We start from the raw sequence: 27,526 nt of genomic DNA on the forward strand, positions 1-27,526 counted from the left end.
TGTGTAAAAGAGCATGTCTGTTCATTTGAGTGGATGTGAAGGCAGATACGAGGGATGTGCCGATGGGTTAGAGTCAGCCCAGGGTCAGAACTGGGCTGCTTTCAGCCTTTCTATTCCCTCCTCCTTGCCTTGTGGGAGGCAGCAGGGGCCACTTGTAGGGCTCAGCCCCAGGGAGGGGCTGAGTGTCGGGGAGCTGAGCTCACACTCGGGACTCCGCTTGTGGAGGGAAGGCAGGGAAGGGAAGCAGGCCATTCCACCAGGCTGGCAGGTAAATATTTAGAGGGCTGTTTTCATGAGTATAAAAACTCAGCCCGTCTGCTAGGCTGTGCTTGCAGAGGCTGGGAGGGGAGAGCTGGATCTAGGCCAGCCAGGAAGCCTGTTTAAACCCTCAGACACACAGCTCCCCCAGCCCACGCTGCACCAGCCTTCTGGCTCTCAGAGACACACACAGGGCACTCAGCCCACTGGCACACACGCCTGCACTCACCAGCACCCTGTGCACGGGTACATGATTACACACACGCACACAAACACACGCCAGCCACACTGTATCACATACACAACCAGACCATACAGCTCACATATCATTACAAATGCAGCCACAGTGGCCCATACAACTCACACAATAACACATGCACACACTCAGTTCACGAGGCTTCACACCCACAAATGTACCTACGACTTAAACACACAGAGACCAGTCACCATAGATGAAACAATATCACAGGTGGACCAGCCACACACACAAAACGTATACATGAGCCCTCCCAGGGACCAAAGTAGACTTTAAAGAGCACACAAGTACAGGCGCACACACACAGACACTGAACACTTACGGACTCACATACTTTTGACAACATCACAAACGCAGTTTATTTATCAAAGGCCCTAGATACGTCCTGCAAAGTCACATGCTGTCTTACCCAGGCAACTCACCATCCTCTGGGAGGCTTTATATGGTAAGAATAATGTTTATAAGGTAGTGGTTAAAAGACTTACTCTGGAATCAGACGGTGTGGGTTAGAATCCCACTTCTGCCATTTATGAGCTGCTCTTGGAGGGGGGCATGTAATAATTCAATGAATTCATGAACTTAGAATGGTACGAAACACATGGCGAACACTCAGCAAACTCCATCTATAATTATCACAGAGTTTACATATATAATTACTGTCCCTATTTCATAAGGAAGATGAGGCCCAGAGAGTGGAAATGACTTGTCCAAAGTCATAAGACTGATGACAAATATGGCGGTGGGGATGACGGTGATGATGACGACATAACAGCAGATACTTATTTTGCACTTATGAGAGCCAGGTACTGTTCTAAGTACTTTCAACCTATATTATCCCAGTCAGTGCTCACAACAAGCATAGGAGAGAGGCCCTGTTATTATCTCCACTTTGCAGTTGCAGAAACTGAGGCACAAAATTGTTGAGTAACTTGCCCCAAGTTGCACAGTAAGGGTAAAGCAGGAGGTCGTTGCAGAGTTAAGTAAGCCCTGCCCTGCCATCTTGCCCACTTACTTCCCAGCCACCCTCCCATGAACTGCAGCGCCTTTGAGTGGTACTGCGGTTTCTCTCTGTGACTCCTACTCTCTCCATCTGCAAGGGCCTTTCTTACCAACTGGCAAGACCTCTTCTCCGATTTGCATTCTTTCCTGAGAATCTCAGCCTTACCCTTGGTCCAAGGTGTGGGAAACCCAAGGGGACTGGAGCCAAGGGCCTTGATTCCACTCCCTGGTCTGGGACTCAAATAACCCATGGCCTGGCCAAGTTCCTTAACCTCTCTGGCACCCAGTTTGCCATCTGTGAGATGGGAATGCTGTATCTCCCTCGGAGAGATTGATCACGTTCGTGAGCATGAATAGTCTTTGCAAACTATAGAACCATCTATAGACATTGATGGCAGCGGCAGGGAGCTAGGAAGCTCCCAGAAATCTTGGCTCTCAGATTCAGACTCTCAATTTAACTTTGGTGGGAATGTCCACATATCCTGAGGTCTTTCTAAGAAGTGCTTAGGGAGCGACATCCCAGGACCAACAGGTGCCTTGGAAGCAAATTGGCCTACATGCCTTTTTACAGCAACGAGGAAAAGGTATGTCTCAGGCAGGATGGGTCACGTTACACCGTAGTAACAAATAGCCTTCAAACCTCACTGGTTGAAACCACATTATTTCTTGCTCACATTAATATCCATCACCAGTCAGCAGGGGGCTCTGCTCTTGGTCATCACTGGACAAGACTGATAGAGAAGCTACCATCTCTCCTGTTGCCAGTCACTCTACTTGAAGGAATAGAGAGCTCTAGGTCTCACTCTGGCAATTAAGTGCTTGGCCTGGAAGTGACAGGTGTCAATTCTGCTCACAGGTCAGGAGTCAGAACAAACGCAGAGCCCCATGCAAGGGGACCAGGCAGTGCAATCCTACCATGTAGATGGGGACGCTGGAAATAACTGGATAGCAGTTCTGATGGTGATGACAGGAGGAAGGAGGCAGCAGCTGTGACAACGACAGGGTGGGCTGCGCCCTGCACCCACTGCTCCTGGGGGAGATCCAGCCTCTGTGGTAAGCAGGCCCAGTCCTGTGACTCATTCCCTCCCAGTGACTTTCCAGAAGGCCATGGACTATGGAGTCCCAGAGGCCTGGATTTGAATGCTGGCTCTGTGTGACTGCAGGACTGTTATATCAGTGATGCTCTGTGAGTATCAGTTTCCTCATCTGAAAAGCAGGGTAAACTCCCTGCCAGAAAGAATGGCATGAAGATAGCACCTATATCGTGCCTGCCACCCTGCCTGGAACATAGAGGGCACTTGACAAATGGTGGCTGATTCTCCCAAGGACTAAGGTTCTGGAAAGACCCATCCTCCACCCTGGCTCCAGCCTCTGAGCCTGGCTTTGCACCATCCCCCCACCCACGTACTCCTCCTGCTGTCATGGGTTTCCACAGCCCCATCATGCTTTGCAGTGAGGCTGACCCATTCCCCGCCAGTGGTACCAGACCCCATGCAAGGAGAAAGGGCGATGCCGGCTACCCGGCAGAGGGTGATCCAAAGGAAACCTCAGTGACTGGTCTGCTTGCTCATTAATGAGGAAAACAGTCATCACTGAAACCTGGGGACTGGAGAGGGAGAAAGACGTTCCAAGCAGCACAGATATCCGATCTTGAGCATTTTGACCTCCACAGAAGGACCTCCACAGAAGCTGGGAAACCCCCAGCTCAGGTAGCCAGAGAAGGAGGGAGTCTGTCCTCTGAAAGACCATCCCTGCTTAGCTTCCTTATCTTCTCTCTCTATGCTTTCTCCTGAGCTCCAGGCTCATATGCCCTTTTTGTCCTGGGCACCCCCATGTCTGAGTCCCCAGACAGCCCCAGTGAAACCTGCCAACCTCACTCACTGTCTGTCCCCAGCCCACCCCAACCTGGTCTTCCTCCCACATTCCCGCTGTCCATGCAGGAACTTTTGAAGCTATTCATTCGGTCAACACGGCTCTAATGCTGCCTGCATGCCAGGCCCCGTGCCAGGAGCTGGGGATGCTGAGATGAAAGACATGGTCTCCGCCCCTGGCAAGTTCTCAGTCTAAAGGGGAAGACAGACGGGGACCAAGCACCACAGGGCAATTGTAGGGGCACGCTGGGCAGGCAAAGGCGTGACCGACTTTGCGGGCAAGGCAGGGGATGGCCAGTAAAACTTCCCAGCAGAGACAGGCTGAGGGATGAGTGTCCTGGGAATATCTGGGAGGGGGTGCTCCAGGCAAAGGGGATAGCGCAGCATTAAACAGCATGATGCATTCAAAGAACACAGTCGTCTGTGGCTAAAGCATTAGGTGCAAAACTGGAGGCAAGGAGTGAGTGGGGGAAACGGGGGTGCAGACAAGCAGGGTCACTCACGTGTTGCCATGCTGGGTTCCTCCCTCCACCAACGGGGGCGTTGTTAGTAGGAAACACATGAGACAGGTGGTCTCGCCTGTTAGCTGGAGTTCTCTGGGGATCCCCTAGCAGAGCCCAGGGCCACCCAAGCCTCCCACCTGCACTGCTGCTTCCTCCTAGCCTGTGCTTGCCGTGACCCCTTCACGCTCTGCTTCTGCCTCATGTTTCTGGCCCCTTTCACGCTCTCCAGTCCCCTGCAGCCTTGGGTGGCCTGCCCTTGAGTTAGGTCCACCCCAGGTACAGCTAGCTGAAACCTAGGGGGTCCTGTGGCTGCTCCTTCAGTGGGGCTTTGCAGAGACGAGACTGACGTGTGCAGAGGCAGGAATGAGCAGCCCAGACACCTCCAAGTCTACTGCTGCAGCAAGTCCAAGCACTTGGACTCTGCGGGCCATGGGAAGCCGTAGAGAGATTCCGAAGAGGGAAGTGACAATGCTGGATTTGTGAATGAAACAGATGATGGGAAGATGTGAGTCATGGCCCCAGTGAGTACTTGGCTGTGTAGAGGCTGGGGGACCCTCAGCAGCGTGTACACAAGCTGAGCTTGAGCCCAGCCTCCAGTCTAGGGTAGCAGAACCTCTGTGGCCGAGAACTGACATGGGAGCCTTACGGGAAGGAAGAAGCCATCCCCAACCCTCTGAGAGGACATGGGGAGCCCCTACAAGTCCCACCCCAGCTCCCTCATGAACGCAGCCTGAACCTGCCACCCCACTTCCGCTGCATCCCATTTTTCCGGACTTAATGTGACAAGGTCAGTGGTAGCCAAATCAGCATCCTTGGTGCTGCAAGGGCCGGGCTATAAAGAGGTACAAAGCCATGGTGGGAGTTCCGGCATCCTTCCTGGTATCCAAACAGAAGAATTCCACGACCTGAAACTCCACACGCAGGGACGTGCACACAGACACAGAAACACCCAGGAGCTGCCCTCACAGCCACAGCCTTTCAGAAGCACCTCGAGGTGGCACTGGCTGTCCCTTCTTTAGGCAGTTCTCACTCTGAGACAGGGCAGGGGCAGGCAGAGAGACCATCAGGCAGAGAAGTAGCCGTTCCATCCCGCTTTTCCTCCTGAGCTGTGGCCTCTTACATCTCCTCTGACATGTTCTTGGTTGCTTTCCTGCTTTCTGTCTCTGTCTCTATTTCTGTATATCCCCGATTCTTAATGAGTCTTTCAGCTAGGTCTTCCTTGGTCTCTCTGGGTCTCTGTCTTGGTCTATATGTGTCTATGTCTCCATTTCACTGTCTTTTTCTCTCTTCCTCTGTTTTGATGACTTTTTTCTGCAGCACCATCACAGACTAGCAGGGTAGAAAGAGCCCATAGATTTCATCAGGCCCAAAATGTACTTATGGAAATGAGGAAACTTGAGCCCGACAAGGGGAAGGGAGGTGCCCCGGGGCAGACACCTGGGCTTGTACTATTAGGGCCAAAGCCTCTCTTGTTGTAACAAAGCTAGAGTCTTCCTCCCCAGTTCACGTGGCTGGCAAGCAGCAAGAGGAAGCACAGGAGAGAGAGGACCACGATGATTCTACAGGAGCAAGGCGGGGGCAGGGAGACCCTGGGGCCAGTGGACAGAACCCAGTTCTAGGAATAGTCTCTCCATGAGCATGCTGTCACTTACCATCACTGAGCCTCAGTTTCCTCTGCTGTGAAATGGAGATAATCAGAGCAACCTTGTCTGCTTCACCAGCCTCTGATTAGTTTTTTATTAGAGGAAGTATATGGAAGTGCTTTGAAATAAACTGTAAAGCATCAGGCAGGAATGGAGGGCAGGACAAGGACTGATGACTGATGATAATGATGGCCTTTGATGTGGATGGTGACAGTGGCGATGATGGTGATGGTGGTGGTGACAGTAATGTTGGTGAGAGTGGTGATGGTGATGGTTCTGATTATATTGTGATGACGGTGACCGTAGTGATGGTGTTGATAATGGTGATGGTGAGAGTGGTGATGATAACGGTCATGAAAGTGGTGATGGTGGTAATGATGGTGACAATGGCGACGGTGGTGATGAGAGTGACTCTGGTGATCATGTTGACAGCAACCAAACGTAATATCTTGGATTCAGCCTTCTGAGGCTGAGATGAAAAATAGCAGGTATTCTTTGGAGAGAGCAACCCCCTCCAATCCCACCTTCTCCTTTAAGTCACCCCAAACTGTAGATCCAGGCTCCAGCCTTCCCATCTCCTCCAGTCCCGCCCCTGCTGTTGCCACTCTAGCCCAAGCCTGTGTGTCACCTCTCTCTCTGCAGCGTTGGCTTCCCTTCCCCAGCCACCTCCCCAGACTGTTCTTTCCCTCGACTCACTCCTACGCACAGGCAAGGAGAGGGAGCACGCTCACCGTAGCTCTTTATACCCGGGAACACCTCCCATTTCTCCTGCCTTGGCCTCCTTCCATTCCCCACCGGCCTGCAGTCAGCTTTCTAAGACGGGAGGTGAGATGGACAGGGCCCAGCCTGCTGCCCACCCCCACCTCTCCCTTAACCCCTGGGACAGGACCATGTGGGGTAGAAAGGGATGTTCATGATTTGGCACCAAACCCAGCTCCCTGCCTCAGTTTCCCCACAAGGAAGTGACCTCAGTCTCTGGAAGCGATGAGATGAGTTCCCTGCCCAGCACAGGTGAGGGTCAATGGCTTCTAAACTCAGTTGCCACCCTGCCAGTCCTCAGCAGGCTGGAGCCAGTGGGGTGATGGGAGGCTGTAGGATGGACTGTGTCCTGTGTCCTGGGACAACCATGCCCTCTCCCATGGCCCTCCTCTCAGCACAGGGAAGGGACCAGAAGGGATGGAGAGCAGGACAGAAACAGAGCTGTCAGCCAGAAATGAAGGCTGAGGTTTGAAGCTCTGGCATCTTCATCTCCATAATGCCTCCCACCATGTCACCCTCTCTCCTTGTGCCTCAGTTTCCCCTTTGCAGTAGGCAGAAGCCCATTGGGTGTCCTCCCTGAAGATACAGACAGGGGCTGGCAGCTTCCCACCACCCTGGCCTCCCCAGGGTCACTGGCAGACTCCCCCACACCTCCTTCCCTGCCATGGCTGCTCCTTTGACAAGCACCACCGGGAAATCAATCATCCCAGCAGAGCCAGGCCACGGCCCCAGACGTTCCAATTAAACACTTCACTCTGACCCTGGTTGCATCATCTCGGCTTGGAATAACGTCATCTATCTTCCCTAGATGGACGGAGCCTACAGGCCAGGCAGGGGGGGACCAGAAGTGCCCCACCCCCTGGAGACAGCCTCATCACGACAGGGACACATTTCAATCAAGAGGAACTGCGGCCCTTTCAGGAAGAAAAGCTGTCAGCCTTCCCAGGGACAAGCATTCATCTCCCCAGGAGGAGAAAAACATCTTGGCCCCTGCCAAGGGGAGCCCCATGTTTATGCCTCTGCCCTTCCCATTTGTTGGGCTGTCACCAGCCAGCCGGCCAGCCAGGAACTCTGGAATCTCAGGGAAGTGGCAAGTGGGGGGATGGGAGACCAAGGACAGAGTCTGATGGGACTTAATTTGAGGAGGGTGGGGTCCCTGGGTGGGGTGCTCTTGCCTCATGGGGCAGCTTCAGCCCTTCTATAAAGCAGCCCCCAATTCGAGAGGGGAAAGAGGGGTCCTGTCCCAGGGCCTCTCCCGGACTGATGACAGTCTTGTTGGGGCAAGTCCCAGACTAAGCAGGGAGGCCTGCCCTTGGGAACCTCCTTTCTGATGGGGGCGGGGGGACATACCCCTGCCTCGCGGAAAGCCCAGTCTGAGAGATACAGTCCCTGCCCAGGGGACCTGCCCTCCACCCCCCGACCCCTGCTCCCAGACTTAAAGGGCAGACACAGCACCTGCCTTGGGAAACTCATTCTAAAGGGCAAATGCAGTTTCTGTCACATGAACATCCCCCCGGGACCTCCACCTTGTGGGCCCTGGGGATGGAGAGCCCCTCAATTCAGGGCTGCCCAAAGGATCTTTGGCATCAGGCAGACTTGACCTGAGTTCAAATTCTAACTCTATGCTTTCCTTCCTGTGCGTCCTTGAACCAGTGACTCAGCCTCTCTGAGCCTCCTTTCTTTACCTGGAAAACAGGACCTGCCTTGAGGAGAAGGTGGGGAGGCTGTGTATGTAAAGCACCCAGCAGAGTGTCTGGCACACGGGGACCCACAGCGGAGGGCAGCGGCCTCCAGGGCAGGCTAACTCCCAGGACCGGGCAGAGAAGCAGCCCAGGGAGCTCAGGAAGCCTGGCCCTCGAGAGCGGAAAGGAGCCCAGGTCCCACAGGGTAGTAACCGAGCCAGCGGTGGGACCAGGACGGGGGCCCCAACCTACCGCAGCCCTCCTTGGGCACCAGCAGATGGCGCAAGGCCGGATGCCCAGGAAGTTTACTGAATATGACCTAGAGGCTTAGACTGTGGGGTCGGGGGCCAGGACCCACCACCCAAAGCAACTCCAGATTTAAAATTAGAATCTATTACCCCAGAAGCAACGGAAGAGTTTCCTTGGACGCCCCCATCTCCAAGGAACTGCTTCTGTGCTGGCACTGCTTCCTTTGGGGTTATTTTTAGCTTGTTTTCTCAGTAATGATTCTTTTGGGTGGATTTCAGGGTTGTAGCTGTGTGCTCTCTGGGAGACGGGGAGCGGTATTCGTACAAAAAAAAAAAAGAGGGTTTTTATTCATAGTAATTCAACTGGATTTGTAAAGTTATTATTAAGCATTTGTCACCACAAAAGTCACTTTGATTTGGCTTTCCTTGGAGCTGTTCTCCCTGCCCAGTTTTGCTTGCTTATCTTACATAGGACCCCTAGGAAGTTTAGGGGGCCCATCAAGGACACACAGAAAAAACCAGAGACCACTCTTCACAGAAGGAGAAAGGAGAAGGCAAACCCTTTGGGGTTTGCCTCCCAGGGAGGAACATGATACTGATAATAATGATACAAAACACGCACAGAGTACTCGCCAGTTACTGCTCCCAGGTACTTTGCAACACTGCCAGGTAGGTACTATCACTATCCTCATTTTAGAGCTGAAGAACCGGACAGGATACGTTAAGTAAGTTGCCCAAGGTCAAATAGATAGTAGACAGCAGAGCTGGGATTTGAACTCAGGAAGTTTGGCTCCAGGAATTAGACTCCGAACCACCTATAGACAGCCCGTGATACCTGTCCGTGAGATTCCGAGAGACAGACGGGGAGGTGGAAACAAAAATGCTTTCACTTAGCCTGAGGATGGGGTGGGGGGTGGAATCTCCAAGTGAGGAAAACACTGCGGTGGGCCCAGACTTTCTTTGAGTGTCCCCTGCTGTTGGATTCCAAGGTGGACTTAAGGAGTCCTCGGGATATCATCTTGAGAGGGCATTTTTAATCCTACATGCTCTGAGCAGGTGAAACGAACAGAGTCTTTACAGGCAGACAGAATCAAATCCCAGCTGTCTCACTTTCAAGCTGTGTGACTTTGAGCAAGTTGCTTTGCCTCTCTGAGCCTCAGCTTCCTCATCACTAAATGGAGATAATATTTACATACTGCTCAGGATTATAGTGAAGATTCAAAAAGGTAATGGATAGGGAGACACTGCAGGACACTGGTGTCCAAACTATTGCCTTTTCTGCCCTTCATTCATTCATTCATTCGTTCGTTTGTTCATTTGTTCGTTCATTCAGTAAACATTTATTAAACACTTAGGGTATGTATGGGACTGTGTTCAATGCTGTGGGAGACTGAAAGATGAATAAGACATAATCTTCGTCCTTAAGGATTTTATAAGGAGAAGCTAAGAGAGCGGGTGAATTCCAACTACAAGGCAGACAGTGATTAATTCCCTCTGGAGTGATGAATAAGGCTTTGCAGAAAAGGCTCCATAAGGAAGTGAGGAAGGAGGAACAGGTATTCCAAGTAGAGACAACCACAGGCAAAAGGCACCAAGGTAGAAAAATGTACAGCCTGTTTGGGGGAGAGTGGCCAAGGGGGGAAAAGGTATGTATCAAGCAATAAATGCAAATCTGAAGAATTGGGGATTAATCCTATAGGCAGTGGGTAGCCATAGATGGTTTTATAGCAAGAGTGAGACAGGAAGAAACTGAGAATCAGATTTGGGAGGTGGGGTGGGAAATTAAATCAAGGATTCCCATGTTAAGGGAGCAAGAAGGAGAACCTGAGTTTTGACCCCAGCTCTGAAATGAGTTCCCTCTGTGAAGTCAAGCAAATCACCCATTGCTCTGGTCTCATTCCCCCCTGTAACGCTCATGGATTTCCTGGATGGCCTCTGAAGATCATACAAATCTGTGGTGTAAGGGCTTCCTCCCCCTTTGTGGCTCCCCTCTCATCTTCCCCAGCAGCTTTGGGCAGTCTCTACCCAAAGCAAGAATCCTGGGCACTGCCAACCCCAGGAGCCAGGCGGAGCTGGCTCGAAGGCTCTGTGGCCTTGCAGGCGACAGCTGGGGAGGCTCTGGGGAGAAGTTGGGCCCCTGCTTCTTCCTCTTCCACCTGCACCTGGCAGCCAAGTTGGCTAATGAGAGAGGAGTTGAGTAAGTTGTAGGAACGTCATGAGTTGACTGCCATTTAGCTGCTGGGCTGTGGCAAAAAACGCACGCTTGTTCACTTTGTATTTTTCTCTCTCTCTGGCTCTGGCTCTCTACTTCTCTGCTTCACATTTGATCAAAGCTCTGCCCTGGAATTAAGTGAAGCTCTGTTGGGGGTGGGGAGGAAAGGATGGAAGAGCACAGCACAGCCAGCATGGCCTGAGTCCAAATCCTCCCTTGGCTGCGTTCCCGGGGGTGGTCCTAGCTTACTGTCCCTGTGTGCCAGAGGGAGGAGGGATGGGGGACGCCTAGATCAGGGTTTGGCAGAGGGTGAGGGTTGGAGAGAACGTGCTGCCTGCCGAGGAACTCAAGGTGGAGTGCTCTAGGGAAATGAGAGTAGAAACCCTAAACAGTTCAGGGGCCAACTCATCTTGCAAAGAGTTTGTGTGCGTGTGTCTGTGCGCACGCATAAGCTGATAAGATGCTTTACAAGCATCTCCGAGTCTGCGACCATGTACATGTGAAGTTGTGTGTAACTGAACATAATAGCCCTGGGAGTGCATGTCATCACAGGCATATACCTTTGTGGGCAGAGGCCATGTGCCCGCTTGCCTCTCCAGCATCCCTCCCCAGTGCCCCCCCTTCCCAGCTCTCCATGCTCCAGCCTTCCGTTTCCTGATCACACTGTATCCCCCCTGATGCCGCGCCCTTATAAAAGCTGCTCCCTCTTTCTGTAACAGCCTCCTCTCCTCTCTCTTCTCCCCTGGCCCACACCAACTGGTCTTTCCTTCAGCGCAGCTCAAAGCTCACCTCCTCCAGGAAGGCCTCCCTTTTCCTCTGCCAGGAACCTTAAGAATCTCTGAACCCCTCCCCAGCTGAGCCAGACTAGGATTCCAGGGGGATCCCAGGAGCACCCCACACACACACAAACAGTGAGCTCCCCTTAGTGAAGGCCCACATTGACCTGTCCTATCTTCTTCTGTGGGCAGGGGTCCTGAAAAACAGGGGCAGATGTCACCAGGTCCACCGTCGTGGCAGGTCAGGCAGTTTTTGTGTGGGTCCCTGATGGGCCCAACTTCTGCCCGGCTGCCTGGCAGAAGGCTGGGGTTGTTCTAGGGTCCATGAAGGTGGATCCACATAGAAGGTACCAGAAGAATCTGAGGCTGAAATTACATATTCCCTAATGATAGCAGGCTGCCCCCGACCCCCAACCCTTCCTGACTCTGGGTCTCAGTCTTCTCCATAAGATGAGCAAAAACGCATGCATTTTTATGCCACATACTTATCACAGCTTGTAATCAGTCACAAGCTTAGTGTCTGTCTTCCCCTCTAGAATGGAAGTTCCACGAGGACAGGCTACGTCCGTCTTGCTCACCGTTGTGAGCAGTGGCTGTGGTACCAGAAATATTCACCATATTGTGAAAGGGAGGGAGAGGGAAGAGAGGGAGGGAGGGAGGAGGGGAAACTGAGTGGGCAGAGGGAGATTGGATTCCTATTATCTAAGGGCTCTGGGTTACGGGGTAGGGCTAGAGAGAAGAACCGGAACACTGTGCCCAGTCTGCGGAGGAAGCTGGGAGAGTGGACTGAAATCGCTGACCCACATCACCGGAGCAGTGGATCCTCAGCTCAGAAAAGCAAACTTGTGTCTGTCCCCTGGACTTACTCTTTACAAGCCCCGTGCCCCTTCCTTGTGGGGAGGTGGGCAGAGGTAGAGGACCTCCCTGCTTCCGTCCTCCTCCTCCTGGACCCCCACCCCCACCCCAGGCCAGTCTCAGGAGGTGGTTTCTTTCCCCCTTTCTCCCACACAGAGGCTGGCTCGCCTCTCAGTGGGATGGTGAATAAGCCCTTGGGTGACGCTAGTTGCCATCAGGCATTAGGGGCCTAATGAGAATCATCTTCCTTGACGACTCCAGCACCTTCCATCCCCAGGGCCACCAACAGCCCGGCCAGCCCTCCCCACACTGCACCTCCGAGCTCCAGACAGACGTGGGATATGGGGAGGGGCGAGGGCCGCTCTCCGCAGGCCCCTGTGCCAAGCTGAGGCGGCAACAGCCAGCAGCCCGGGAGGAGGGAGGCTTCCGGGAAGGCTCCAAGCCCATTTTCCAAAAAGAAAATGTCACTTTTCTAGATGAAAAGGAAACTCACAGTGTCGAGAGTTCTAGGACTGAGACAGGCAGATGAGGGACAGAGACGAAGCGCCCCAGCTGGCCTTGCTCTGACCTACCTCTTCCCACACTCTGTCTGGCTGAGTGAAGAGATATGGGGGGCGGGGGGGGGGTGACCCTGAAGATACACACACACACCCGGCATACGAGCTATGTCCATAGGATTGAAGACCCTCTTCCTCCAGAGTAGAGTGGGATTGAGAGCCGGTCCTTGGGGGTTGGGGCGTGATACCCAACGATGCTATAAAATCATTTCTATTGATCCAGTGCCTGGCTGACAGTGGACGGTTGACTCGTCTGGTCTGATCTGGGTTGCGCTCGAATGGAACGGGCCTGACGGTGGGAAAGAACGCCACCCCCACCCCTCCCCCTCGGCAGCAGGTGCCTGGGTGAGTGTGCAAGAGGACAGTTCCCCACCCCCATCCCCATGTCCCTTTAAAGGCTGGCAAAACAACTTGTAGGAAGGCATGTCCCCTCCTCTTCGTGTCCCTCCACCCCCAGCAGCGGACAGGTTTTGCAGGAGCTGCGTCCCGGACCCATCCCCAAACGGAGCTGAGCCGGCGAGCTCCGGCGCGGCCCGAGAGGGGCTGGGCGCGACAGCGCGGCTGATTCCCACCCAGGGCTCCGAATAGCCACACGCAGACTCTGGGGGTGGGGATAGGGTACCCTCTATGCGCGCCTCTGTCCGAGAGGCCGTAAAACACCTCTGGCCACCAGCGAGGAGAGAGCATCCTTTGAAAAGGGACAACAGTGGCTGCGGTGGCGTCTTCCCCGGGGGAAATGTGGCCGCCGCAGCCGGCCGGCCCCACTGGGGCCCCAGCGCTAGCCTGCTCTGGGGAGGAAAAATAAAACATGAAACAGGGGTTAGCGGAATCGTGAGGTCGGCCCTTGCCCAAGTCTCATTAAGGAGACGCGCGCGCTCCCAGGCTGGGAATGCGGAATGGACACGTGGACAGGGGAGGGGAAGCTGGGGCGCGAGGCAGAGGTGGGGGGGCGTCTCCGTGGTGCGCGAGTCGTGGGCCGCGCGCTCCGGGGCCACGTGACCACGGGGAATCGGGGAGGGGAGGGGAAGGGAGCGAGCGCGCCAGGCTCCGCACCAGCTACTGCCGGGGTGGGCGCTGAATCCCGGACGAGGGAGGAGGGAGGGCGAGCGCGAGTGTGTGTGTTTCTCTCGAGTCATTTACGGCGGAGCAGCCGGCGCGATCGCCGAGGAGGCGGCGGCAGCGGCGGCGGCGGCGGCGGCGGCTTCGTGCAACTGTGGCTCCCCCCACCTCCTCTTCCTTTTTGCTCCTTGATTCTTCTTCTCCCCTCACACTCGTCCATGGGGAGCCGGCCCCCCTGCTGGCACCTCGTCTCCACTCGGCCCCGTAGGCACCAGCTGCCGCCTCCCTGGCCACGGGCTGCGCGGGCGCCCGGTGCCCCGGCCCCTGGCGTGGCGCCGGGGTCTCGCCGCCCGCAGCACAGGCAGGCGCGGCGCTCCGCTCACCCAAAGTGACTCCGAGAGAGAGAGAGAGAGAGAGAGAGCGAGAGAGAGAGCAGATGCCCGGCTGCACCGAGACATCGGGCATCCGGGGGCAGGGCGGGGGCGGCGGGGAGGAGACATCGGAGACTCTGAACCCCGGAAAAGTTCAAGGTTTGTGCAGGTTCCCCCGGGGAAGGCGAAGCAGCGTGGCCCTCTCCTGAGACAGCGAGACCAGGGAGGAGAGGGGGGCGACCCGGGGCTGCCGCGGGCTGGCCGAGCCCCTCTCCATCCTACGACGCTCACGGCCAGGAGGCTGGAGTCGGCGCACGGGGCAGGAAGGTCTGGGGTCAGGCGCAATAGCCGGGTTTCCCGCTCACTCGCTTCTCCAAACCCCATCTCCATGGGGCAGCCCGTTCCAGCCGCGCCACCCTCGCGCCAGCCGCGGTGCCGCTGCCCAGGCAGGCGGCGCTGAGCCTGCCTCTGTGGAGCCCGGGCCCTGATCGAGACTGGAGATAGCGCGCTGGAGCCAAGCAGGGAGCTCGGCGAGGGGACAAGCCGCGGGCTGCCCATCTCGGGCATTCGGTCCGGGCGTTGCCTCGGGTCGTGGCGACCCGCGTCGCCGGTCTCATCACTGCACGGAAACTTTTCCTTCTCCAGATGGATTAAAGTTGCCTGGATTTTCTCTTTCTCTGCGAAAGAAATCATTCATTTGCACCTAACCTGGGATTTTTATGCTGGAGGTGCTGCTGCAGGGCGTTCAGAGGAAGGAAGCCGCGATATCCATGTGGGGTTACTACCGAAACCGAAGAAACTGAGGTTTGAATCGGAAATCTGCACCCTCGAACGAGTTCGGATTCGAGCGGGACCGCGGGGCTGTGGAAACCGACACTTGGCCCTAGGCAACCCGCGAGACGCCAGTGGCCACCCGGCCCCAGGAGCGCAAGTGCGGCTCCCCCCTAGCCGCACAGATCCTGCAGGGGGCACCAGCCGGGAGGTGGAGGCTCCTCCCGCCTGGTGCTGCGACCCCACCAGTTCCGAGGGTGTAGCCGGCGGCGCCCGGGACGCCCCCTCCCCTCAAAGTGTCCCCGAATTTCACTCCCTGGCCCCCAGAGCCTCAGCAGAGACAGCCGGGCGCCACGGCCACCAGAAGTTGGATGTGACCAAGCCCAGCCTGGGGCCAAGTCGTCGTCGACCGTTGCCCCCTCGGCCCCTTCCCGCTCCTTCCTCGGCCATGGCCCCAGGGATGCCGGGCCGCGGCGGCGCCGCCCTGCTCTGCCTCTCGGCGCTGCTCGCCCACGGTGAGTATCGCGGCGCGGACTCGGGAGTGAAGATGCGGCGGGAGCCGCTGGAGGGGGCAGAGAGGAGCCTGGAGAAGGAGAACCTCCACCCCCGGGCTCGCAGCCGCCGTTGCCAGCTTAGCATCTCGGGCGGCAGCTCGAGTTACCTCCAGCCCCCAAACCCTTTGGCGGGAGCGGAGGCTGCGAGGCCCGCCCTGGGGACCGAATCCGGCCCCGGAAAAGGACGAGAGGGGGTATCACTGCAACCTCCTCCTGGTTAGAGAGCAGAGTCCAAACCCGGGAGTCTGGGGGCGTGTCCGCCCACGGAAATCTAAAGGGACCCGAGGGATCCGCTGGATCGCGTCCGGGCCGCCCCTCCTGCCACTCCCAGCCCGGCAGCCGGCGGGGCTGAGGGCTGCTGGGACCGCGGTGATCGTGTCTACCCCCACCCCTGGCGCGCAGGCCGGTGCGGGGTCGCGCCGCCCGCTGCCTCGCTTCCTGCGGCGGTCCTGGAGAAGGGAAGTGGACAGGGGCCCGGGGATCGCCTGCCCGCCGTCCTGTGAGCTGCATCTAAATGGCCGGCTTAGCCGAGCCAGAGGGCGGGGGTCTGGGCGGCGGGCGGAGGGAACGGGCTCTACGCTCTTGCGTTCTGCAATCTGTTGCGTCTGCTCCCCAGGCTCGCCCCGGGCTCCGCGGTAAAGGGGGTGGGAGCCGGGGTTGGCGCTCTTTGGCAGTGGGACAGCAGGGGTATGGGTGGGGGACCTAGGGTCGCGGAACAGCCCCCCAGAGTGGGAACTCCGATCCGACGGGAGGAGGCTGCAGCGGGCCTTCCGCAAGCTGGAGGCTTTCCAGGAGGCGAGGGGCGCTGACCGACGGGGGAGAGAGAGAGCTGGGGGGGGGGGGGAGGGGAGAATGGAGAAAGAGAGGCTCTCTGCCCGCTCCCAACGGGAAACGAGCGGAGCGGGCACATAGTTCCCCAGCCAGCAAGGGATGGGGGACTTGGCTGCCCCACGCCGAGGGGTGAGCCTGGACAGCCTGGAGAGGGGCTAGGATGGAGGGGGCAGTGGGCTCTCCGCATTGGCGGAGGACCTTCCATGTACCCTGCTCAGCTTTTGCCCACGTCTGCCTGGTCCCTAGGAGCCTGCCCAGGCGGGCCGTGAGCGCGCCCAAGGTCTCTAACCAGCGGCTTCTCTCACCCAGACCAAGGCTCCTTCTCAAGGTTGAAAGAATAAGGAGAAGAATGGGCTCTGGGAAGCTAGGGTCCTGAGGCTAGGATGGAGTGGGGAACAGGCTGACCTCCCCCTACGAGTAGATTGGTTCTCCCCGGCTTCAGCGAGGGGGTGGCTCGGGGTTGGGGGGCTGTTTTGCGTTCATTTCACCAGGCACAGCCAACCTCAGTTCTTTATCAGAAGAATGGGCAGGGGGAATGCTGCTGGGACCCAGAAATCTCGGGCTCCGTGTGCAAGACTGAGGGTGGGGAGGAGGTGGGGAGAGGGGACTCTGGATGTCTGCACGCTGGAACTGCAGGGGCTAGGCTTGTGACCTGGACCCAGTGAGCAGGGAGTTTGGGGGCGCAGCAGGAGGAAACCCAGGTCAGGCCTGGGTCTAGGCGTGGTTCTGCCCCCATCCCCTGCGTCTTGCTCCCAGAGTTCCCTTCCAAAAGCCCAGCCATGGCCTCACCTCCAGGCAGCTCAGACACTCTTATTGGATTCCGACGGCCCACCTTTCTGACCCCTCAGCCTCCGATTAAGGATCCTTTCCCCTCCCTCACCTCCCAGAATCTTGTCGATGTCCTAAAACCCAGCCCCAGTAGGGCCTTGCTGTCCTTGCATTGCTTCTCTTGGAATAAATCTGCCTCCTCTTCTCCTTAGATATCGGTGTCTTCTCTGTACCCATTTAGTCCTGGAGTGGTGGAGGCAGGTGGTGGGCTTATTCTGCTCTGTCCCCCACACAGCCAGTGCTTAGCACAGTGCGCGGGACACCCAGGGCCCAGGATTGGCTGGCGATTAGAAGGAAGCTATTTGAGGAGGTGGAGCCTGGGTCCCCCACTGGGCAGGCATTTCCCCCCGCTGATTATCTGTCTCCCTTTCCAAGTTTCTTCCCTGAATCCCCAGCCCATGCCTCAGACTCCCCTTCCTTAGGGAAGGGTACCAGCAGATGCTCAAAGCTTGGGGACCCCCCCCAGATGGATAAGGCCAAAGAAGTTCCTCCCACAAAAATACATCTCGCCTGGGTTTCCCCTTCAGGAATACCAACACCCACCCACCCAAACGATGCCTTTATCAGGAAAAGGATACATGGATTTAGTCTCATTTCAAGCTAACTCTTGGTAGGGTTTTCTGGGCTCTTCAAAGATGCTGGAGAGGGGGTACAGTTGCACTTTTTCATGCCTGGCAGGCTACCGAGGCCACAGGGCTCTGACCACACAGCCAGACGGGGAGCCAAATAGCCTGGGTTTCTGACTCTGGCGCCATCGGGCAGGGTGACCTCGGGCTGCCTCCCTCATGTTCCCCATCTTCCCCAACAGTGTGGCCCCTGGCCCATCCCTCCCCTTCTCACTCTCTGCCAGGACAACTGGGCAGATACCATGTGTGAACGGAGCCCCACTACCTTTCAGGGCCCAGCTCAGCCTCTGGGGTGGCAGCCCCTACACTGCTGTCAGTCTCAAGGCTTCTGCCAGAAACCATCTGAGAAGGCCACTTTCCTGCATCTGGTCTCTGGGGAGGTGTTCTGCTCCATTTTTAGTTTGGATAGGAGTTTAGCAAGGCATGGTGGTTGTTTAACCTGTTAGAGGACTGATTGTGTCAGCTTCCTACTCAGTATCCTTCACTGGCTCCCCACTGCCTGTAGGATCAAGGATACACTCTTTGCCCCCTCAACATACAAGGCCCTCTGTGATCTTGTCTCAATCTACATCTTCACTTCTGCGGTACTGCCCCCTCTCTATCCTCCGTGCATCTTATGAGATATCACTCTTTTCAACTTCCTGCCTTTCTGCTTTTGCACCCACCAACCCCTTCATCTGGATTACCTTGCCTCCGGAAATCCTTACCTTGCCTTCAAAGCCCAACTGAAACATCACCTCCTCCAGGGAGTCTGCCTAGATTACCCTTTGGCTGCTCATCAGCAGCTCCTAACCCCCAACAGAAGTAATTGGTCTTTTTCCTGTGCTGCCTTGGCCCTTCATGCTGCCTTCCCAGCACTCCTCAGGGACGGCAGTGTGTGTGTGAAGGGTATGTGTGGGCATATTTATGGGCATATCTATACATGTACCCCTCCTGATCCCCACACACTTGCATTTAGGGCAAGAGCCATGTCTTCTTCGGTTTTGCCCCACTCTCCAGTGCTTGGCACATAGTAGGCACTCAAAAGAAATGAATGGGGTGTGAAGATAACTCTGTTGGGGGCCCTCGCAGTGTCAGTTGAAAAGGGAGCTCTGGGGTGTGAGGCAGAAGAGGGGAGTGGGAGGAGACAGACAGAGACACCAGGAAGAGAGCATGGGGATGGGGCAGAGTTGTGCCATACCCCTTGAGTGGCCCGTATAGGATATACGTGTCTAGGGTGACGTGTTGTAACACGGATGTGAATGTAGTGTCCCATGATGCTCCGAATACGTGATCTCAAATGCACGTGTCCTCACCGTTGTGGTCACCAGCCTGACTTCTCTTCCGGGTTGTGTCCGTGCTGTCCCCACCCCACCAATTACCCAAGTTCTGGGCTCCTTTGGAGATGGAGGGAGGACACAGCAGGAGGACAGGGTCAGTGCTGGCCTTGGGAGGCTCCCTCACTACTGGGAGTGAGGAATGCTGCTTCCCGCTCCCCCCTCTACACACACCCATTTTCCTGGCCACATGGAGCCTTATGCCACAACACAGCCTTGTTAATGTTTAAGACCAGTAGGTGGGGATGTGTTATAAACTTGGTGGCAGAAAATGAGCTGTATTGGAATCCATTCTGAGGATAGTGCTTGGCTGAAGGAGGGAAGGCCACTTTGCAACACCAGGACGGGACCCGGGCATCTCCTGGCCCTCCCTCGGGGCTTGTCTGAAAGTGATAGACCCCAGGCCTGAGATCGGTAGTGAGTGCTTGTGATGCTGCAGAATCTGAGAACCAGAGAGGCACCAACTCCAACCTGGGGCAGAAGGGATAGGGGGCGGGGTGGTCTCTCTTTGTTGCCCTACCCACAGTGATGGCCATTCACAGCACCGAAACTAAAAGAGATCACAGAACCTCCAAATCCAACCTTTGTGCGGATGTGGAAATGGACACTCGGAGAAGGAAAGGGACCGGCCAAGGTCATCCTGCTAGTTCATTCTGGAACCAGGACCAGCACCAGAGCCCAAAGGGGTTTGCTAGATTGGCAGTCTGCCCCAGGCCCCTCGGCAGAGATTCCACCGCCTCTGTCATCCCCTCTGTCTGAGGCTTCGGCTTCATACAAAGATCTCTGGCCTCAAACTAGCCTCGGGTCCCAAGCAGCCAAGGTAATCAGTCACCAGTAGTGTTAATAAACCTTGCCAAGCGCTACAGAGGGCACATGGAGGGGCTCAAGACCTGATCTTCGACTCCTTTTCATGAGCTTGAAGTCCAGTTGGGGAGATGAGAAAAAGGCCCGCATTCTGAAATTCCAGGCGGTCTGGATCCCTGGGATCCATCATTTAGCGGTTCAAATCCTGACTTTGTCATCAGCTTGCTGCGTAGCCACAGGACGGTCACCTCCCTCTCCAAGTCTTGTTTTCCTCCTCTGCAGAGTGAGAGGAGGCGATGCCCGCCGAGCCCCCTTCCAGCTCACTTGTTCTGCCACAGAGAAGCCTCTTGTCGCCTCCCTTGTCTCTCCGTCCCACACCCATGCTCCTTCCACAGAGGCCAGCCACAGACGCTAGCAAATGGATGTGATTCTTCCTCCCCGTTCCCTCCCCGGGGTCTTCCTTACTTCTTCCTTGACAGTGCTCAGCACAGAATTTTAATAAGAGATTAATGAACCAGTTGTGGGGTGGCTTTTTTGTTTTTTTGAAAATAAATTAATTTTTCTATTTTCCTGCTCTGTCTTTTTAAATGAAAAGTGGGCCTCCTTATCATCAATTCAGCTGGCGGTGCCATAATCCAGCAGTCCCCAAGGATGGGGCAGTGTATCCGGGAGCACCGACTCTCTGCCAACTACGGCATCAGTCTCTGGAGGACCAATGGGCTGCCGGGGAGGGGGCGGGGCACGCACTAAGACAGGTGAGGCCGGTGTGGTAACAGAGGGGACAAGCCACTCTTGGGAGATAGGCTGAGCGTCCAGAAGTCATTATCTCCTTTCCTCTGCCAAGTTTGCCCCTCTCTGCTCCTCCCCCACCGCCTCCCCCCCAGGTCCCCCCCTCCACTCCACTGCCCCAGGCCCTGCTGGCTGCCAGACAACCCAGCAGGATGAAGTGGAAAATGGAAGCAATTACCTGGATTATTCAATGCTTGTTGCACAAATGAATGAACGCAAGAATGAATAATTCAGTGCAGAAGAAAAAAAGGGTAGAAAAGGTAATTGAATAAAACCCTTTTTGGTCCAAATTATCTAGATAATTATCTGCCTTTGGAAAGTTCTGCTTTTTATCAGACTTGAATCCTTCCTGCTGCATTCTCACCCACACCTTTTTTGGCCTATGAGAATGGGCAACTGGTTACTCTCTTCTCTTGTGTGACTTCCTGTTCAACTCAAACTGAAGGGCAGTGGGCAGGTCGTGTGCTAGAGGAATTTCTCAGCTTCTGTTTCCTGAGCCCATCTTTCAGGATCCTTAGAGCTGGGAGAGTGATGTGCCCAGGATCACCTGGATAAATGGATGACACTCAAACTGGTCCGGGTTCTCAGAGGCATCCCCATCCAAGGATCCAGGTCTGGACAGCATCAGACCTTACAGGGCGAGCCCTTAACCCTGGGAGAGAACAGGCAACCAGGACACCCTCAAGCCCAAACCCCTCCCCAGGAACACAGCCCCAGAGGTGGTCAGCCCTTAAACAGAATCAGCCAGAGTCACGTTGAGTGATAATCTCTCTGCTTTTCTGTGGGACAGAAAGGGTGGAGGGGAAATGGTTCCTGCCCTTGGGGATCATTATGACAAGGGAGACATTCCCATCTTCAGAGAGGCCCTAATCTGATGAGGGAAGCGCAGCCCCAGCCCTCCGAGGTGGCCTTTGTCCTCTTGCACATTGAGTGTCCGATGGTGAGAGACAAGATGACTGCCTTTGCCCAGAGGTTGTAGGACCCCACCTTGCAGGCCTCACCCACCCTCCCCCAGCCCCCAAGACTGATGGGGAGCCTGGCTCAGGGCCAGGAGCAAGTCTATTTTTGGTGGCTTGGTACAGATGATGCAGCAGACTTGTCACAGCAGGAGAAAGGTGTCGGTGGGAGCTGGCAGTGCAGCGCACTCAAATGCGCACCCACACGGTCATGGGTACTCACCCGTACACTTGAGGGTCCCAGCAGTTCTTTGGAGTTTAGATCCATGATCTCATTTGGTCACTGGGAGACCAGTGACCGCCAGGTAAAGGCAGCAACTAGGATCCCATTTTACAGAGGGTAAAGCTGAGGCTCAGTGGAGACCTGGCCACACCAGCTCTTGAGGTCAGGTTTTCTGACCACAAATACAGAGGTCTTCTTGCCGTACCCCTCTGTCTCATGCACACAGGGAATAAGCACAGATGGGGACTGACAGCCACACGCCCACATACCTAAGCAAGGCCCACCCATCTGGCCGCACTCACCTCTCCAGTCCTTTACATGGGTCACGTGCTTTTCCATGTCAGAGCCTCTGTACATACTGTTCCCTCTGACCAGAACACTCTTCTGCCCCATCTCCTACTCAGCCTTTAGGCCCAAGTGGATCCACACTTCCTCCTGGAAGCCTGCCTTGATTCTGAGTTAAACAAAGACCCACCAACCCCTGCCACTCATTTCCAATTTGCCCTTTGTAAACTGCACTGCCTGGCCCCTTCACTGGCATTAAACTTGAATGGACCTGGAAGTTTTGTGCCCTCTTCCCGGTGCTGTAACCCCCGGTGTCTATTGGGATCTCTGGAATAAAGTAGTCATTTGACAATTTGTCAGACGAGTCGCTGAATGTACACTTGTGCACATACATGTACACATAGACTGCTTCCCTGTCTCTCAGTAAGTATTCAGTTGTTGCCTACTGTGGGCCAGGCACTGTTCCAGGCACTTGGTCTTAATCCATGAATACAGCAAAAAGCCCAGCACTCATGGAGCCTTTATTCTTGCGGGGGTGCAGAGAGGAGGCCACAGTAAATAATAAATACATACAATAAGTAAATTATATGTCAGAAGGCAACAAGAGCTGAGGAAAATAAAAGAAAGGTAGGGTATGGGAATTGGGAATTCCAGCGTGTGTGTGTGTGTGTGTGTGTGTTGGGAGGGGTTGTGCAGTATTAAAATGAATGTTCACTTGATTAAATGTCATTAAGCAGACTTGAAGGAGGCAAGGGAGCATACTAAGCGAATATCTGAATATCACATTGGGACCAGTCCTAGGGCAGGGGTGAGCTTGACCATTCAAGACAGCAAGGAGGCCAGAGGGGCTGGAGCACAGTGCAGGCTGGGAAGGGTGCAGAGAGATTAAGTAGGGAAGGGAGGCCCTAGAAGATTACCTGGTAAACTGAGTGAAATGGGCAGACATAGCAGGGTTTAGAGTGAGAGTGACCTGAGCTGCTGGCAGCTGCAGGCTTGCAGAGCTCCAGACCTGTGGGGATAGGGACCCCAGCCCCCGTGCCACAGAGGGGATCTCTGTCTGCTCTCTAGCTCCTTGCCCCGCACAATCTTGCCTGTGGCTGTCTTTCCTGCCACCGCGCGGCCACCCCATCGGAGGCAGGACCAGGGTGTGCAGGGGACAGACTGCTGCAGAGACCACCCAAGGATTTGCAAGCCTGGCTTCCAGACCCGACCAGCCAAATTAGCTATGTGGCCACCCAGGCCTCTTCCATGGACTCGAGCTTCCTGTACGTAAAATGGGGCTGCAACAAAAACCAAGTCTGCCTGGATCTCTGAGAAGTCCCACAGCGACTCCAGATTACCTGTTGCTTTGACCTCTCTGCCTGTCCCTGTTTTATGTCTGCAAGTGCTCAGCCGGTGGCCCCTTCCTCCCACGATTGGCCCCCTGCCACCGCAAGACCACTGCAGCCCATGCCTCTTAGCCAACGAGATGACCTGCCCCGAGCTGACCCACTGCCCTGTCCTGAGTCTCCCCGGGTCACCCCAGTCTCCCCTGCCCTGTCCCTTCTGGGGAGAGACAGGCATGTGGGGCCTTTGTCCAATAGGAAGGATCTCTTGGATTGGAAATACGAAAAATTGCCATTTTCTCAGCTGCCAACACAGCAGAGAAATGATCTCAGTTTTCTGTGGCTGCTCCCGACAGGAGAAAAACTGCCAACCGCCAGCCCCTGTGCATGAGAGGTCTGAGATGCTGAGGAAAGGGGGCTGCAGCTGGGGGAGGTGGCAGGGTGAGAAGCCGGGGTGGGAGTGGGGCTGGCTTGGTGCAGAGGGCTGAGCTCCCCACTTGGCTGCAGCGCTCCTGCCTGGGAAGCCCTTCCCCACCCAGCACCCGCCGACCACCCACCTGGGTCTGAGCGGCTGTTGAACTATCTAGTTATCTTTTTTTTTTTTAATTTATTTATTTTATTTATTTTTGGCTGTGTTGGGTCTTCATTGCTGTGAGCGGGCTTTCTCCAGTTGTGGCGAGCAGGGGCTACTCCTTGCTGCGGTGCATGGGCTTCTCACTGCTGTGGCCTCTCCTGCTGCGGAGCACGGACTCCAGGCACGTGGGCTTCAGTAGTTGCGGCATGCGGGCTCAGTAGTTGTGGCACACGGGCTTAGTTGCTCCGCGGCACGTGGGATTCCCCTGGACCAGCGCTCGAACCCATGTCCCCTGCATTGGCAGGCGGATTCTTAACCACTCTGCCACCAGGGAAGCCCTCTAGTTATCTTAATAGTCACTTCTACTAACTGAGCACCTAATATGCCCTGTGCTGGGCACCTTTGGAGCCAGCAGACTGTTCGGTCTCTCCTGACGTTCATAGTTCTCCTCCACCCTCACCTTTTCCCTGCACTCGGCTCTAACACCAACCTGCCTGGCTTTGTCCATCCCCTTGTGATTTCTGGGCAAGTTACTTAACCACTGTGCATGTTTCCTCATCTGCAAATGATTATAAAAATACTCAACTTAGAGGGCTGTTGTGATGAGTTGAGTCGTTATTCCAAGTCAGATATTGAGAATAGTGCCTGGCACAGAGTGTCTGAAAATGATAGTTCTCAGTATTACTGTTATTAATATTATCAGCACATGCCAGGCACTGTGTTAAGTGTGAAAATGAAGAAGATACAGGGCCTGTCCCACGAGGAGCTTCTAAGGCATTGTCCTGGGGAGATGAGCTGTTTCTCCACAGATTGTGATAAAATTATGCCATAGACATGTTGGAAGGGATACAGAGTTGTGAAGGGAGAAATCTCGTATCTGCTAGAGAAATCAGGGGAGACTTCATGGAAGAAGTACCACTGCAGAAGGCCTTAACCCAGGTTCAAGAATTCTGCCTCTTAAGACTAATCAGTCAGCATCCACTCTGTGTCCAAGACCCTGAGGAAGACAGAAACATAGGGCAAAAATTGTCCCTGGCCTACCAGCTCTGAGTCCAGCATGGGAAGAGCCACAGCTGCCTGTGAGGGAATAGCAGGCAAGGGGGCTAAATGCAGGGTTACCTGGATGAGCTCTTAAGGCCTCTCAGAACTTTGACCCTGTGCTCCCTGGAGCACTGGGGAGCTGTGGCGTATTGTGGAGCGAGGGGGTGGCTTGATCAAAGCAGGGATCTAGCAACAATGACTTGGCTGGGGGCAATTTGCAGATTGGAGCAATATTGAAGGAAGCTGTTCCAGCAGCTGATCTGGGAGTGAGGGCTCTTGGGATGGGGAATGACCATTAGAAATCGTCAGAGGTACCACCACATGGCAGACAACCAGGAAGACGAATCTGAACGCCAGCTCTGCCACTTAGCAGCAGCCTGACCTCTCATTTCTACTCCTTGGTTTATGCCTCTGTAAGATAGGATGGCAACTGGGGAGCCTGTAGCATATGGCTCAGTATTTGGAGCTTTTTTATTAATTTAGCAGCTAAAGCCCAGAGAGCAGAGGGACTTGCCTGTAGCTCACAGCCAGTTCTGACCCCCTTGGGTGGGGACAGGAATGTCTTTATTGTCTGGTCAGGAGTACTGGGGAAGGTGGCCCAGTGAGAATACTGAGACAGACAGGATCTCTCTTGCAATTTTTTTTTTTTTTCCTGCAGTACGCAGGCCTCTCACTGTTGTGGCCTCTCCCGTTGCAGAACACAGGCTCCAGACGCGCAGGCTCAGCGGCCATGGTCCACGGGCCCAGCCGCTCCGCGGCATGTGGGATCTTCCCGGACTGGGGCACGAACCTGTGTCCCCTGCATCGGCAGGCAGACTCTCAACCACTGCGCCACCAGGGAAGCCCTCTCGCAATTTTTAATAGAGGTCCAAGGCCCAGCCTCCCTCCTCTTCCCTCACCCTGGCAGCCAGAAGCTCAGGGGTCCGATCCATCCAGGGTCACTGTCAGTGACTGAGGCTCCAGGAAAGCCTCAGAAGAAGCCAGTCACGTTAGACTGTGGTTTTCGAGTCGCCCAAAACCAAACATAGGTTGGAATCGTAGCCCTGCTGCTGTGTCGCTAGGTTACCCGGGAGCACTCGCCTGCCTCGTCTCCCTGAGCCTCAGCTTCCCCATCTGCAGAATGGGCATAATAGCATCACCTATCTCTGCTATGCTGCCACAAGGATAATAAACCAGTGTACATGGACGTGCCCAGAACAGAAGCTGTGTGCCTGCCTGAGGGGCTCAGGAAACAATCAGCAGGTTTGTTTCCTTCCTTTCTTGCCCGGTGCCAGGCCTCACTGCCAGGAAGCATGTTTAAGACAGTGCCAAAGAGTTCCCGGAGAGCTGTTTTCTGGTGGTTGGGTTTTTTGGTTTTGTTTTCTTTGGGGTCTTATTTTTTTTTTACCCTTGATGCCTCCTAGCAACATGCTGCTTGTTTTAAAAACAGCAGTGGCCAGCTGCTGGCCCCTCTCCCTCCCTCCCTGCCTCCCTCCTTCCCTTCCCAGGAAAACAGCTTCAAGCATCTCCCCCACTTTCCAGGGTCTCTCCACCCCAAGGTGGAGGAGGCCTTCCTGTGAATGCAGCTGGACCCAGAGCACACAATGCCAGGGTGGGTACCTGGCCCTTGAGTCCACGGCTTCCCAATATTTGCATCTCCTCTGTGGCAGCCCCCAAGGTGGGCATAAAGGCTACCTGTACACCATCAGGGCAGGCAGCCTGTGCCATTGCCAGAAATCAGGTCTAAGGATACAGGGAGATTCTGACGGAGCCCAGGCATCTCTGAAGCACTTCTGCTGCTGCAACCTGCAACCTGAAAGCTCGTGGACACCCTGGTCCCAGAGCTGATCCCTCCAGCTGCCCATCCTGTAGGGTTGTGGGGGCTGGGTAAGGAGAACAGGCAGAACTCAGTGTGTGGTCTCTGTAACCATTTATAATTCATCATGAGCCCTTAGGAGTCGCTCAGGTGTCCCATTCCACCCAGAGGGCCCTCATCTCCCCAGCCTCCCACCGGGTTCCTCTGTCCCGGGTGTTCTTTCAGCCAACTGCTTGCCTTCAGACAAATCTTTTCCTCCTGCTGCAGTTTAGTTTCCCTGCCCGTGAGAGCAGCGTTGCCGTGCTGGATCAGTGCTGTCCAACAGAAACGTACCACGAGCCACATGTGTAATTCCAATTTTTCTAGTTACCACGTGAGGAAAGTAAAAAGAAACAGGTGAAATGAATTTTACTACTATATTTCAACCAATATATTCAAAAGATGAACATTTCAACATGTAATCAGTGTAAAAACAGTTAATGAGATTTTTACATTCTTTTTTTTCCCTTTTGTGTTACATCTTCGAAATACCCCATGCAATTTACACTGTCAGCAGCACATCACAACTCTGTCACAACTCCATCACAACTGGCCCCATTTCAACGGCTCAATAGCCACACGTGGCAAATGGCTGCCATCCTGGAAGGTGCAGGGCTAGGAGCTCCCCAAGGGCCCTACCACATTCTCCCCTTGGAGGTATTTTCGGGGCCCTGGAGTTAGTGCTCTGGGGACCGGTGAGCCTTGGGGACTCTCTGGGGT

General features: G+C 55.1%; 1 protein-coding gene and 1 long non-coding RNA gene across 2 annotated transcripts in view; one reads left to right on the forward strand and one right to left on the reverse strand.

Moving 5' to 3' along the window:
- Positions 1–27,526, reverse strand: part of LOC137211787 (uncharacterized) — a 350,093-nt gene that overhangs the window by 199,376 nt on the left and 123,191 nt on the right. The window lies entirely within an intron of this gene.
- The window catches only part of TMEM132E (transmembrane protein 132E), a 53,666-nt gene continuing 40,658 nt past the window's right edge, over positions 14,519–27,526 (forward strand). Inside the window, exon 1 of the mRNA XM_067714303.1 lies at positions 14,519–15,335. Coding sequence (XP_067570404.1) covers positions 15,269–15,335 — 67 coding nt within the window. The 5' untranslated portion in view covers positions 14,519–15,268. The remainder of the gene's footprint in view (positions 15,336–27,526) is intronic.

This window comes from Pseudorca crassidens, chromosome 19 (assembly GCF_039906515.1).
Source record: "Pseudorca crassidens isolate mPseCra1 chromosome 19, mPseCra1.hap1, whole genome shotgun sequence".
Classification (NCBI taxonomy): domain Eukaryota; kingdom Metazoa; phylum Chordata; class Mammalia; order Artiodactyla; family Delphinidae; genus Pseudorca; species Pseudorca crassidens.